General features: G+C 46.4%; 1 protein-coding gene across 3 annotated transcripts in view; it reads left to right on the top strand.

Annotated features, from left to right (window-relative positions):
• Window positions 1-399: 399 nt before the first annotated feature.
• Window positions 400-14,531, top strand: part of Il15ra (interleukin 15 receptor, alpha) — a 22,668-nt gene continuing 8,536 nt past the window's right edge. For 2 of the 3 annotated variants that reach the window (XM_013513672.1, XM_013513670.1), the window contains exons 1-5: window positions 400-436; window positions 4,486-4,680; window positions 6,396-6,494; window positions 8,776-8,973; window positions 9,565-9,600. In XM_013513672.1, the coding sequence (XP_013369126.1) occupies window positions 415-436; window positions 4,486-4,680; window positions 6,396-6,494; window positions 8,776-8,973; window positions 9,565-9,600 (550 nt within the window). In that variant the 5' untranslated portion in view covers window positions 400-414. The remainder of the gene's footprint in view (window positions 437-4,485; window positions 4,681-6,395; window positions 6,495-8,775; window positions 8,974-9,564; window positions 9,601-14,531) is intronic. The other variant, XM_013513671.1, reaches the window with a different exon arrangement.

Below are 14,531 nucleotides of genomic sequence, written 5' to 3'. Positions count from 1 at the left end.
CATGCAATGATTGGAGCTGATTGCGTAGCTGATATGAGCTATTGTTTTGTGCTTGGACTGAAGCTTTGAGTCTGTTGCAAACTGGATCAAAAGAGAGATACGACATGGGGGATGCAAGAATCGCCTGAACCAGGGGAGCTGAGTTAGACCCATGTGAATCTTTGACCTTCAAGACTCCTGCATTACTGATGAGGTGTCCTCCTGGACCTCTTTGTCATGCTGTCAGCTAGCACGATGGCCGAAGAGTGCGGCAGCAAAGACCCCACGCCCCTGCTGTGAAAGGCACCACCAGGGGGCCGCCAGATCTCAGCGCCGCACCCTCACCACCCTCCTCGCTTTCTGTTCTTCGCAGCTGGGTAGATTGGGCTCAGCCGAGATGGGAAGTGAGGGAAGGTGTGTCTGGCTCCGCTCCACATGCAGTACAACCCACCACACGGTAAAAGCAGCCCGCTGTCAGGAAACTTCAACATTCGTGCTCTTTCCTCTTCCGCCACCCTCTCTGTGTAGAGAGGCTGCATGTACTGTGAGGAGGACTTTTTCCTTCTCTCATTTATCTATTTATATTAGCATACACTTGAGTCTTTTTATTTATTTATTTTTTTGGTACTGGCAGGCACTGTGCCACTGAGCTATATCTCCAGCCCGAGTCTTACTTTATTTTGTTCCATTAGTTATGTCTTTCTATTTCTGTCTTTCTTTGTTTTAATGTTCCAGTTGTCCCAGATTTGGCCAGCAAGAGCCTGTTCAACCTGCTCTTGCAGCCTCTGCCCAAGTCTTTTTTCTTTTTTTTTTTTTTTTTTTTTGGTACCAGGAATCGAACTAAGGACCTTGTGCTTGCCAGGCAGGCACTATGCCACTCAGCTGTATCCCTGGCCCTCTTCCATCTTTTCAACATGACATTCTGTGATTAATGTCTTACTCTCTTGAACAAGAGCTTCTAGGCCCATCTTGTGCTTTCTCCGTCCTCGTCCTGGATTCTACTTTTTTCTCCAGGTAACCGAGTCTCTTTAGTGGCCATCAAGACCTGACGCTAGCTCCGCACTGCTAATGTGTCATTGCCTCTCAGCACTAGTAGAGGAAGGAGTGGGCACAGATGTGTGCGCACAAGAGCACACACGTACACATGCCCACGCATGTGCACAAGCCACCGGACAAGTACATGTACGCACTCTCACACTCACATGAGAAATGCGCACACACATGTAATCACACGGGACACCTCTCTACTTTATTTTGTTCCATTAGTTATGTCTTTCTATTTCTGTCTTTCTTTGTTTTAATGTTCCAGTTGTCCCAGATTTGGCCAGAAAGAGCCTGTTCAACCAACTTGAATAAAGTCTCTACTTTATTCAAGCACCACAGAGGACATTTTAGTTGTCTGCTCCGTTTCGAGTCAAAACTTCTTCCTCCAGCAGTGAGAAGACTGGACTTATTTATTCACCGATGACAACTGATTTATGTAAATTATGGAGAAGAAAAGGGATGGCAAATGTCATATTGCACACCTGTAATCTCAGCACTCTGGGCAGCTGAGGCAGAAGGATCACAGGTTCAAACCCAGTCTGGACAACTTAGTGAGACGCTCAAAAAAAATTAAAAGGGCTAAGGATGTGGTTCAGTGTGAAAGTCCTGAATCCCCAGTATGAAGAAGAAAAGGGTGATGAGGATAAGAGAAGGAGCACGAGAAGGTGGAGGAGGAAGAGGAGAAAATGAGAGATGACAGTGACAGAGCTTATCCAGCCAATAGCAAGGACCCCTGAAATCCACAGCAGGTGATAGGAGGCTTAAAGAGCAGCTCAGTACTTCTGCTAAGTATGTTAAAAAGTAGCCAGGAGAGTGACAGCTGAGTTGGGGGAAAGGCTGGGAAGATTACCAATTGAGCATCCTTAATCCAGGCTACACAATCCAAAATGGTCCAAAATGGGAAACTTTTGAATGCCAATAAGACACCATAAGTAGAAAATTCTACCCTTAACCTCATGTGACAAATCACAAAGTGCAGATGGACTTAAGGTATTGGATAAAATTACGTTCAAGCTATGGGAGTAAGCCCTTCATGAGAAATAGTGAATTGTGTGGTTAGACTTGGGTCTCCTCCCCAAGGTAGTTCACCATTGACATGCAAATATTCTGGAAAAATACCCAAAACATTTTTGATCCCAAGTATTCTAATAACTGATACTCAACCTATATTTACAAAAATGTAAATGATTCTTCCCAGTTATTGGGAAGAGAAGGTAGAGAGCAGGAAGCCACAGGGCCCCTAGCAAAAAGAATTTAGGCTTCCTAGCCACCGTGATGTGAGCACCTATCCTCTGTGGACTCTTTCCCACACCCTTTCTGGATTGAAGCCGTTGACTATGAACTTAAACCAAAAGCCAAACTTCTGTAAGTTGTGGGTGTCTGGTATTGTGTTCCAGTGAGGAGGAAACTAAAGCACCTTTCCTCTCTGGTATGTAAATTTGTTATACTATAACTGTACGTCCGTGCAGGACAGAAGTGATCAGCAGGGGGACGCTGAGCTGAGAGTAGCACTCACCGTGAATGGAAGGCAGGAGGAGTAGGCCCGGCTGCTGGAGGATATTACACATCTACTGGGACACATGAGAACTTCAGGTCTACTTGTGTACGTGATGAGATGTTCTGTTCAATAGCAACCAGCTTGATGGAGATAAAAGAAGTCACAGGGTAACAGTGAATCTCAGTATTTACGATGACAGTGATTCATAATAATTATTGCTGATCTGGTGACCAGTATTGCTTCAGCACTTTAAATCTCCTCGAGTGATCGGTCACAAATGCCCTATTTCAAAAATGTGGTACAAACACTGAGAAGATATGAAACACTTAGAAGAGGTGAAATAATTTGCTGACAAAACTTCTGAATCTGAAAACGTTACAGAAAACAATGAAGATGGAAAAAAGGTGGCCCAGGAAAGAGTAGGAGACACAGAACATAGACATTTGAAATTAAAATTGGTTGGCAGAACTGAACTTGAGGCTTATGTGGTAAGCAAAAATGTTCTGGAAGGGATTCAGGCGAACAAGTTACAACTCAAAAACTCGGGGGAGAGAGAGCGGGGGGAAGGAAGTACAGCAACGAAAAGTCAACGGATATGACACCACCACCCAAATGGAAATGGCCAATATATTATTCTCTTCTTCTGAGGTCCTTAGATATTTTTTAGCTTCTTTGGGGAGGGGAATGTTGGGGAAGGAGCCCAGGGCCTTGTGCAGGCCATACAGGTGCTACCGCTCAACTATACCCCAGCCCAAGGCCCTTCAATAGTAAGTTGTGGAACTTTATTTCCATGAAGTTGAGCAAGTACACCACTGCCAGGAGTATTAGCTGTAAGTTTGGAGTCTGAGTGCAATCCCAGCTATTGCCAAAGTAGACCCTTCTGGGTCACTCCAGTTTGCTGCTAGTTTCTTCCAAAAATGTGACAATAATCAGATGATTTGGCTATATGTGTAGGAATAAAACAAATTGGACTCACTGCATGAGAGGCCAGAGTCAAGGCCTTTATTGAGGAAGAGAGTTTATCCATTGATTCTTTCAGCAAGTCTTTCTCATACACCTACTGTTACCAGGTCCTGTACAGTTTCAGGAATAGGATGTTGAATGAAATCTACCTTCCATGGTCCAGAAGGCAGGTGGTGAGACATCTGTTAGTGATATAATCTCCATGTCTTAGTGTAAACCGTGAAAGAGGCTACAGAGAGAAACACAGCACTGTGAGACCAGGTTACTGGGTAGGTGAAGAAAGGTTTTCCTGAGGAGGGGAGGTTGCAGTTAGCTGGGAAGAACAGTGGGGCACAGCCAGCCAAGAGGGTGGTAATGGGTTGTGTGTGTGGCGGGGGGTGGACAGGGCACCAAAGGCCGGTGTGACTAGGGATGACAGCGAGAGGTGGGCAGGGCCAGCGCTGGCAGAGCCTTGGAGACTTTTTAAGGGTTTCAGTTATTCTTATTCTAAGAGCCGTAGCAGCCAGGGAAGAGCAGAGTTATCAATTGTGCATTTCTAAAGACTACGCGGGCTGCCTCGTGGAAATGTGTCAGAGGCTTGGGTCACGGGCAGGAGGACTTGCGGGGAGACAGATCTGGAGGGTATTGGTGTGGATCAGCGTCATTAACAATGTGACACCCCCAAATGAGCACAAAGCCTTGGTCCAGTGTGGAGAGAGAGTGTGGGCGTAGAGATGGATGGGAAGTGGAGGGTGAGGGAAGAGGTTTGTTGATGACACCCCAGTCTCAAGCTAGCTGGATGGCTGCCATTGAAGCAAACTTCTGGAATGCTTCTACACATATGGTGGGTATCCTTCCGGATCACCTTCCTGATGCTTAGAACCTCGGGTTCACCCTAGAGGGCACTGGGGACACGCTGGGCCCTGGTAATAAAATTCTTTATTGATGCCCACTGGTTTCCTAGGGAATCCTCTTGACAAGCCCAAGTCTTTTCATCTTACCCCTCCCTCACGCTTTTGCAGGTGCCACGTGTCCGACCCCCACGTCCGTGGAGCATGCAGACATCCAGGTCAAGAGCTACAACTTGCACTCCAGAGAGCGATATGTTTGTAACTCTGGTTTCAAGCGGAAGGCGGGCACATCCACCTTGACCGAGTGCGTGTTTAACAAAACCACAAACATCACCCACTGGACGGCTCCCAATCTGAAGTGCATCAGTAAGTAGCCGGTCACTGCACTGCCCCCACCCTTCTGGCAAGGCTGAACAGAGAGCAGAGCTGCCGTGTGGGAACTGGAGGATCCCATCTTGCGGCCAAGAAATCGGTGCTGAGGTCTGAAGTTAAATACACCATCAGGCCACTAAGCAACGCTCCTGGAGGTAGGAACATGCAGGCCGGTGGTCATACAACTCTAGGTTCAAGTTCTGGCTCTGCGTATCCCATATTCAAACCTGACAAGGTTCTTAACTTTCTGGAACTCTGGTGGGTCACCTGAAAGTTAAATCTAATCCAACACTGTTGTAGCGTTAAGTGGGCCCTGGTAAATAGGAGCTGTTACCACGTCAGTGCCTGTTTTGAAATGATAATAGCAAGACTTGGCTACAGAAGAGATATGCTCATGGGCAGACTTGCTTCCAGGAAGCCTTTTGGCCTTGTTCTGCAGAGGGGGACTGCAGGAAATAATCACGATTCCTGTGCATCGGTACTTAACCCAGGGCACCAGGGCGGAGCAGAACTTCCCTGGGCTTAGTCACTTGTGTAGAGTGAAGCTCAACAGCAAAGACGGGAATGATTGCAAGAATCAATTTTTTTTAACCATCCACAACTGGATAATCATCCTGAAAGAAGCCAAACACTTTGAGGGGAGGTGACTCGATGCAATTTCCAGGAATACTAAGCCCTGTTCTCTTCCCCTCTTCCTTCCTAGACAAAAATAGTTAACCAGTGGTCTCCCCGGGGTTCTGATGTACCAAGCATTCATTGCTCCTCGGTGCTTATCCACTTGCAACTAAATACATCCTCACAGACTATTTGTGAAGATGCCCAGCTCCGCTCTGGGACAGGGAGTGGGAGGCAGCCGTCTGACGGCAGTCTCCCTCTGCTGGAAACTTTGGGATGAGCCAGACTTCCTTATGGGATTGGTGATGTTAGATTGCCTCTCCCCTCCTGCCTCTAGAATGAGAGTCACACAGATGTCAGAGGAAGGGAAGGAGGGAACCCTGCCACTTTTTCCAGGAATCGCAGGGCTGGGGATGCAGCACGCGGTGGCGCTGAATGCAGTTGAAGGGAAAACCCAGTGAGGTCAGGGACAGGCAGTGACTCGGAACCAGGGTGGAAAATCGGGGCTTTTCCACTGTTGGCAAACTTGTGTTTCCTCAAGGCTGCACATCCTTTGGGTGAACGAATCCGGAATAGAGAAGAGCTGCAGGCTCTGAGCAGGGCCAGGAGTGAGGAGGAGAGAAGGAACCTGGAATCAGAATCTCAGAGCCCGTAGTCTGGAGGAACCTCTAGGTTTAATCTGGTCCAAAGGTTCTACCCATCGACCTTCTGTGACTAAGTGCTTTCATTACCCCTAGTCTCTTGTACTTTTTTTCCTGCTAATCAAATAGGATCTAGTGAGTGATCATTTATTTTCCCGTGAAAAACTTGACTGTTAAACTGAGCTGATAGCATATTATTTCCAGCCCAGAATTTAACAATGTTATGCTTAACCTGTGCGATCTTTTTTGAAAATGCTAGAAAAGTCATTTGCAGTCTGTTTGTGCCTTTGGGTTGGGAAACATTGTTTATTTCCTATTCTTCTAACTTGTCCTAGGAAGCTGGATAACACCATTATAAAGGTATACATTGATCTTTTGATATAGTTGAGTTCTGAAGCTACCCCAGTTGCTACCCTCCGTATCATAAATGCCATGTGGTTATCCTCTCCCCAGGAGATCCCTCCCTGACTCACCAAAAGCCAGTGCCACCCTCCACAGTAGTGACGACAAGGGTGACCCCAGAGCCAGAGAGCCCCTCCCCTTCTGGAAAAGGTAGGAATGGGAAACTGCAAGGACGACCATCTCCAGGTCCCCATCCCCTGCCAGTCCCACAGGTTCATGGACCACTGCTGGTGTTCTACAAACTCAGGCAATAGAATACTTTTTTAAAATTAAAATCAACGGTAATTACAGGGGAACAGAACTTACTTAAATGTTTTTTAAAACCAAAGTTTCATATGGGTTTCCTATGTGCATAATTAGTGGGTCAGAATCCACCATGAATATGTCAGACCATATTTAGTCATAGACACTTACCCTCGTCAAGAACCGGCGAGGGTCCGAGATTTGACCTCCCTGGTTATGAGCCTGCTGCAGTACCGTGGGTGCTCACACAGCGAGGGGAGTCCAAGGGTGTTCATGCACAGCACACAGGCAGCAGGTGCCTCGGCATATTCACATCAGTTCCTTGTCTCACAGGCCCACAGGGGCAACAGAAACAGACCTTCATAGATGCCTGCACTTTCAGCAGACTGCATCCTCAGAGAGGAAGCCTGGACTCCGGAAACCTGAAAGTTTTATAATTGACAGCAAACATGCCTGCTCTTCTCAGAAGGCGGTGGTGTCTGTCTTCGAAGGCACTTGATCCTTATACATATTTGAGAGGATAGTTCAGGCAAAGGGTTGTTAGGCCCCCTGTTTGCGAGATGTGTAGCAATGTGCAGGACCCATGGAGAGTTACCTCCCCCAGCCCTAAACATCAGCAAAGTACCAGTGATGTTTTACTGTAGAAGCACTGCACAGAACCACGAATGTGTATTTCAGCTGAGTTGTAGGTAATCTCCTACCCCAGTTTCCTTGGCACTTTTTTGATATTGAAATGTTTGAAACCTTGGATGCTAAATATCTTGGGCTCATATGCCCTACATCCTGTGATACCTTGATTTTATATTTAACCCTTGATTTTTTAATGTCACATCATCTAGTTTGTGTCTTTCTCCGGCCCTTTGTCCTCTCTTTTCCTCGGGTATGGGCATCTCTGCCTCTGTGTGGAAGTGCTTCTCTTCTGCCCTGCTTGGTCGCACTTTCCCAGGGCACTGGCCTCAGCCATTGGTGATATCCCTGAGGAACTCCAGTTAGTCTGGGGGTAGCCTGGAAATCAGGGTCTCGTAAAGCTTCCCAGGTGGTCCTTAGCCTGAGCTGAGGACTGTAGCTTGAGGAAGAATGGAGAGGCGGAAAAGAGGTTCTGAGTTTGGCACCAGCCTGGGTCATATACGGAGCCACCATCTCAAACAAATGAATGAATGAGTAAAATGAGAAGAACCTTCCTTCTGGCAAGTAACTTGCTTGCAAAGTTGGTTGCAAAAGATCGAGGCACTGGCTGAAGTCTGGAGTAATTCCAGAACTCCTTTGATCTGAGTCACATCAGGGTCACCTACGAGATGAGAATGACCCAGTAGCTTCTCCAGGCCCTGACCCTACACTCGGTGGGTTGTCCATTGCTGAGACAAAACTGTGCTGTCAGAACCTCAGATGTGAACATAACCTTTGACCCGGGTGGCCAGGCTAATGGCACTTGGACGTGAATGCTCTGGGGGATTCCGTCTGCTCACAGCTTGGGCAGGGTGAGGTACTGACATAGGATTGAAGGGTACAAGAACTTCTTAAAACACGTGGCTGAGACAGCATGGGGATGCAGGTCACGCAGGCCGTGTCAGGCCTCTCCCAGTGCTTTGCTCCAGGGGTGTATTTCCTAAGTTCCATATTTGTTGCAGTGGAAGGCCAGTTTTTTCACAGAAGGCAAGTTACGCCATACCTTACTGTTCAAGGGCAGCCGTCTGCCAGTCAGAAGCAAGGAGGAACCTCCATGCCAGGCAGCCTCCTCTCCTAAGATCAGAGCTGAACCAGTCTGCTTCCTCCAGATACGCCCCAGGGCATCCAGGCAGACTGAATCGTAGGTTTCCTCTTCCAAAGATGTTGCACCAACACATGGAAAGCAGTTAGCATCGAGCTGCCTTTGGTGAACACAGCTCCACTTGCGTTTTGGAGCCAGGTCTTCTGCGTTTCATGCACCTTCTCCAGGAAATAGAGGAATCCATTCAAATCTGTGGGATCTTTTCCTTATGTGCACTATGACAAATGACTGTATTCTTTGAGTTTTCACAAGTCCAGTGACCCAAGTGGATGAATGTGAAACCCACTCACGGACAGTTCACTGGGAGAGGATTGCTCAGGGCGGGCTCACTGGAGTAAGTCCCTGTGTTCACCCTTTGCTGGAGCTGAGAAGACACTAATCTAAATGTTTATGGTCTACCTGTCTTGGAATTTTCTACAGAGCCAGCAGCTTTATTTCCCAAGTCAGACACCCCACTGGCCACAGAGACAGCCACTGTGCCGGGGCCCTGGCTGATGTCATCCAAACCACCTTCCGTAGACACCACGGGGATAGGCAGTCATGAGCCCTCCCAAATCCCATCTCTGACAACAGCAGTGACCTTGGAGCGCACGCCCTCTCCTTCCCACGGGACACCAGGTTAGCACAAGCTCCGCATGAAAGCAGGCCAGTTCCCCACTTGCTGCTTCTGAGACTTGGGTTCAGATCTGGCGCAAGATGTCTGAACAGCTTTATACCGTTCAGTCCAGTCAGGACTGACTGAACTACTCTGCTTGCTTCTTCTACCCGCTGCAGCCCCTTAACCTGGCATGTTCTCTTGTGTCTCGCCAGTGGTTCAGCAGGGGCGTCTTGAAATGAAACCCCCTCCCAGATGGGACATGGCTAAGCTTCTTCACCTGCTTGGCAGAACCTGTGCCAGGGCAGAAGCTCTGAATCCCAGCCGCACCCTCCCACTGTGGGAGGGAGATGGAAGCATTCCACGGTCTGGAGTCCTGCTGAAGCCCTCTGCCGTCTGTCTGACGCTTCTCTAAGGCACATCTGAGTCTTAGGTGCAGCCTGTCACCTCAGAGTCACCCTGCTTGTCCTTTGCTAAGATCAGTTTGGCTGTATTAGCTGTATGCTGCCTTAGGTTCTGAGACGAGATCCAAGTTGTCCACTGTTTCTGCAACTTCTGAGAAGCTAGTGCCTTTAGGAGCCTAGCCTGATTGAGCTGTCTTCTCTCCTCTCCAGGTGCTCATCCACACAGCTCCAGAGATGTACGTACGGGTAAGTACTTTTGTTAGTCTGGTGTGTTTATTAATGATCAGGGTGACCCTGTGTACAGAGCAGCCCTGAGCCAGCCCCCCCCCCACAGCACATGGTGTGCCTTCTTCCACTTAGAAGTCTTAGCCAAGTGTAGTGGTGCACGCCAGTAATCCCATCACTCGGGAGGCTGAGGCAGGAGGATTGCTGCAAGTTTGAGGCCAGCCTGGACTACATAGCGAGACCTCGTCTCAAAACAAGAAAAAAAAGTGCCAATGTTACATAAGTTATATAATGTTCTACTGATGAAATTTTTCATTTGACATGACTGTCTTAGTGCTGGTAGCTTCTGTCAGGCTACTAATGTTGATGCCGGAGAGTTGATGCCCACACAAAGGGTCTCCTGGTTCAGCTATGCACAGGTCTCCTCGACCAGGCTAGACATGTGTCCAGGGCATATTATGACACCAGTGTGCCTGCTGCTGCCACCAAGATGAAGCCATCCTTCTGCTGGAAGCAGCATGGGCCTCCAGCACGGTGGCAGCATGCACTTCGCAGAGAGACTGTCAAGATTTCTCAGTACAAAAAGACTTCTTTAAAAAAGGAAAAAAACGGAAGACACACAATCAGGGTCAAAGAAACAAAGAAAAATGGGCGTCTAGGAGGAAAGAGAAAGTATTTTGAGAAGGGAAGAAAAAAATGAAGGGAAGAGAGGTGAGCTCAGAGCAGAGAGTAAGACAAAGAACGGAGCTCACGAGGCGGGAGGGAGCTGGAGGTGGCGCTCAGTGGCAGAGCATCTACTTAGCACGTGTGAGCCCTGGGTTTGATCCTGGGCACTGAAACACAAAGCAAAACAGACACAGAAACGCAGGCAGTGATAGTGATACAGCATCTAATACTTCAGCGTGACAGGCTTTAAGAGGGGGGAGAAAAGTACAACTGTCATTTGATGAGGGCAAAAAATTTCTGTTTTCTGTCCATAACTTTTCATGCTAGAGATGTGTCACATTTTGTAGTGCCATTGTACATATCTGCGCTAAGTGTCATCTGGGGAAAAAAAGTGACTTTGGATATAATACCAGTTAGTTGGTTAGAATGATTTTTTTTAAAGTAATCAATTCATATATACAAAGACAAGAATTTTAGGAAGGCTCTTTAAAGAGCATTTCCATGGGTGAATTGTGATGTTCAGTGACAAGGACATGGAAGCAATACATGTTCATGATTTAAGAAGACAACAACAGATAAAGTAACCAACCTAGTACTTCTCCTTATTTTATATTCTGCATTAATCTTTCCACAGTTTTACATTGTTTTAAACTAGTAATTTTATTCTTTGTCTTTTTGAGACAAGGTCTCGTTATGCAGTTCAGGCTGGCCTTGAACTTACTTTGTAGCCCAGGCTGGTCTTGAACTCTCAACAACCCTCCTGCCTCAGCCTTCCAAGTGCTGGGATTACAGGTGTGCGCCACCACGCCCGGCTAAACTAATAATGTTTTGTACATGGTCTAAAAGTCAAACGTTAGAAAGGAAAATATAGTAAAAACTCCTATTTCTGGTTCAAAATATATTTGCAGAAAGGAAACAGACTTCTGTGGATCCTCCTAGAGAGGCAATGTAAAAACAAGCACAGAGAGTAAATGATGCTGACAGCTGTTTCATTTTCACTGTTTCCCACCTGTCTTTCACTCAGTGGTGTACTGAAAACCCTTCCATACCACTATACAAAACTACCTTGTTCTTTTTGACACCATAGTATACTTCACTGTGAGAATCTCCCTCGATTTGTTAGGGTTCCCTTTGGATTGCTTACATTCTTTGGTTACATTACAAACAGTGATTAAAACGTAGAAGTACAAATGCACCTACCTATAGGATAAAAGTCCTACATGTACAATTATCTGTGTAAATCTTCAAGCAACTATTTGATTATAATCTATACTAGATTGTAATTATTTTTCTGGTTCAAGACTTTCACTGGATTAAAATATCAAATTCTCAGCTTCTGAGATGTGATATAATAAACATTGTGTGAACACTTACACCTTACTTGTGTTTAAGGAATTGTGGAAATACAGAGATTTTTTTAAAAAATACTTTAAATCTTTATGTGTAAAGTTTCCTTCCTTTGAACTGCTTAAATATAAAAATAGCCAGCTGTGGTCATGTGTGCCTGTAATCCCAGCACTCTGGGAGACTGAGGCAGGAGGATTGCAAATTCAAACCCAGTCTGGGCAAATTAGCAAGGTAGCAAGATCCTGTATCAAAATAAAAAATAAAATGGCTGATGTAGCTCAATGCAGTGCCCTGGATGCAATCCATAGTACTGGGGGCGGAGGGGGCAGAGGGGAGGCCAGGCTACCATGCCAACTGCAACAGCATTTGTACTGCCCTATCATTTAATGCACTACAAATAAAGAGTGTATTTTGCAGAATATTATTACACGTCTCCTCTTCCATCTCTGAAATAAATTTGTTGCAGTCAACATGTTCAGCCTTTGACAGGAGCTTCTTCTGTCTTTGTATCACTGATCTGCTCATTCAATATAAATTAATTTCCTTTTCTATATTATAGTCCTAAACTGCTATGAAATGCACATTTCTCATTTTTAAAAAAATTGTGTCAATTTAAATTTACTTCAATCTATGCAGTTTTAAAGGTTAAGCTCAAACAATTGAATAGGTGGTCTAAACCTTTTTTTTTTTTTTTCAGTGCTGGGGATAGAACCTAGGTCTTCATGTACTGGAGGCGCGCTCTACCTCTAAATCCCGTCCCCAGCCCTGACCCCAGCCCTGACTGTGTGCCTAGTACAGTGAGAGAGAGTAAAGAAACCATAGCCCAGGAGTACTGAATTGATGAGCGCTCCTTTCAAAACTGCCTCCTCTGATGCACGCTCGCCAAGCCTGCCTAGTACTCCAGGAATGACTGACTATCCCTTGAAGGCTCCCAGAGGACCCGCTCCATCCACATCAGACACTGACTCTGCATTCTCAGCTGCTTCCTCCATCCAGGTCCAGTGGGTTCCCAGGGCTAAGTTGAGGGAGAGCCAAGGCCCTTCTGGCCTCAAACACAGTAATCAGGCTTTTCTCCTCTACTCCCTTTGGGCCTTCTTTCTGTTGCCAAATCTTCCTTCAGGTCCACGTCCTCCAAGGGAAGGTTGGAGAACTTGGCAGGAGATCTGTTAATTCATTGTCATGGTGATTCGGTTTCAGTTTCTTTACTCACTGAAAAAGAGGTTCAGGGTCTGGCTTACTTAAGTCGCTCAATTCCAGTTGCTTTGCTTTCGCTTTGGTACAGCAGCCTTCCTGTCTCTTGTGCTTAAGTCTGCAGTTTTTCTCATTCAAAGAGAAACAGGAAGAAGCAGAGTGAAAGTAGAAGTCCAGTTATATAAACTTGCCTTTTCCGATAAATCACTCCACAGGCAGGAAATGGGTGCCACGCTGTGAGCTGATGTGGGACATCATTTATAGCAAGACGCAAAATTTGTTTTCTTTTTTTTTTTGTCCTAATGATTAATGTCAAGTCTGAGAACTCAAAAATCTTTCACTAAATCTTTCTCGTGTTTTATTTCTTTTCTAGAAACTTTTCTATGCTTATTTACTTACAGTGTAGGAGTTGTTTCTATAATCTTACCGACAACTTTTCTGTGCTTATTTACTTACAATTCAGGAGTTGTTTCTATACTCTTACCGTTTCTTCAGATTATAGTGTCCTTGCAAAAACAGGGAAAAACCAAATATTTGTTGAAACAAAAATTAAGAATCTGTAATCCTACCATTTTTTAACACTTTCATGTACTACTTTGAAGTTGAACCTCCTTGGGTCGAGGGACCTGGGCCCGTGGTAAGAGGCGACATGGTGCAAAGAAGACACCGGAGACCAGGCTGATGGCGCAGATCTGGTTTATTGTGGAAGTACCAGGCATTTTATTGAACAGGCTGGAGGTGTGGTAATGGAGGTGGGGCTAGGGGCGTGGTTTGGAGGCGGTACTTTTGGCCAGGGGCTGTGCGGAAGTTAAGAGGTCAGAGCGGGACAGCCTAGGCAGGGTGACTCGCTCGGTGTGCCGAGGACATGACGAGTTGAGTGTGCACAGACTCGCTTCTCTGCCACGGCTGTCAACCAGACCTCTGGACCTCTCTTTCCCACAAATTCCCCCTCTTTTTTTATAAAAGCCAATTGAATTGAGGCCATCATAGCCTGTTTAGAGGTTATCATTTGTAACCTGGTACATATCATATGAAGCGCGATTAACGCAAGAAGTCCTAGGAGTTCCAAGAATCCAAGGGTAATTAAATTGGCTGGTGAGAATAGGCGTCATAGGTTATGTAGGAGATTGGAGAGGACATTGTCCGTTAGAATAGGAACTTGGATAGAGTCAATAGTTTGTATTTGTTCAGTCAGTTGAAGGGAGAGGTTGAAGTAAGTGCTGTTGTAAGGACCAAGGATCCACTCACGGAGCGAGAGATGAGCAGAAGAGAGGTTGGCTGGTTTTGGTGTGATGCAAAGTTGGGTCAGCGAGAAGCGGTGGTCACAGGCAGTGGTAGCAACGCGCCAGAAGTCTTGAATCTCACTGTCCATGAGGTCAAGTTGTTGGAGATTAAGCAGAGCCATATGGGCATATGCATTAAGCTGTTGTTGTACTCAGAAAGTTTCAGCGGCAGTATGGGAAAGGTTGTTAAGTCCTTGAGCGGTCACGGTGGATTGGGTGAGCGCAACGGCTGCTGTGGCCCCGGCTGCTGCGGCTGTAATAAAAGCAACGATAAGGGCAGCAATAGCAGAGGCTCCGAAATCTCTCTTATGTATCTGTAGGGAGGTGGAAGAAAGCCGGATAGGAAGTGATGGAGCTACCCAATCAGAGATATTAACTGGCACCCAAAGGACAGAAGGGGTGCGAAGGATGAGCATATACGGAGGGGTTCCATTCCAGCAGTTAGACAGGTAGCAGGTACCTGTC

Source organism: Chinchilla lanigera, unplaced genomic scaffold (genome assembly GCF_000276665.1).
Source record: "Chinchilla lanigera isolate Chin_1 unplaced genomic scaffold, ChiLan1.0 scaffold00020, whole genome shotgun sequence".
Taxonomy (NCBI): Eukaryota; Metazoa; Chordata; class Mammalia; order Rodentia; family Chinchillidae; genus Chinchilla; species Chinchilla lanigera.
This window is presented reverse-complemented; position numbering and strand designations above follow the sequence as displayed.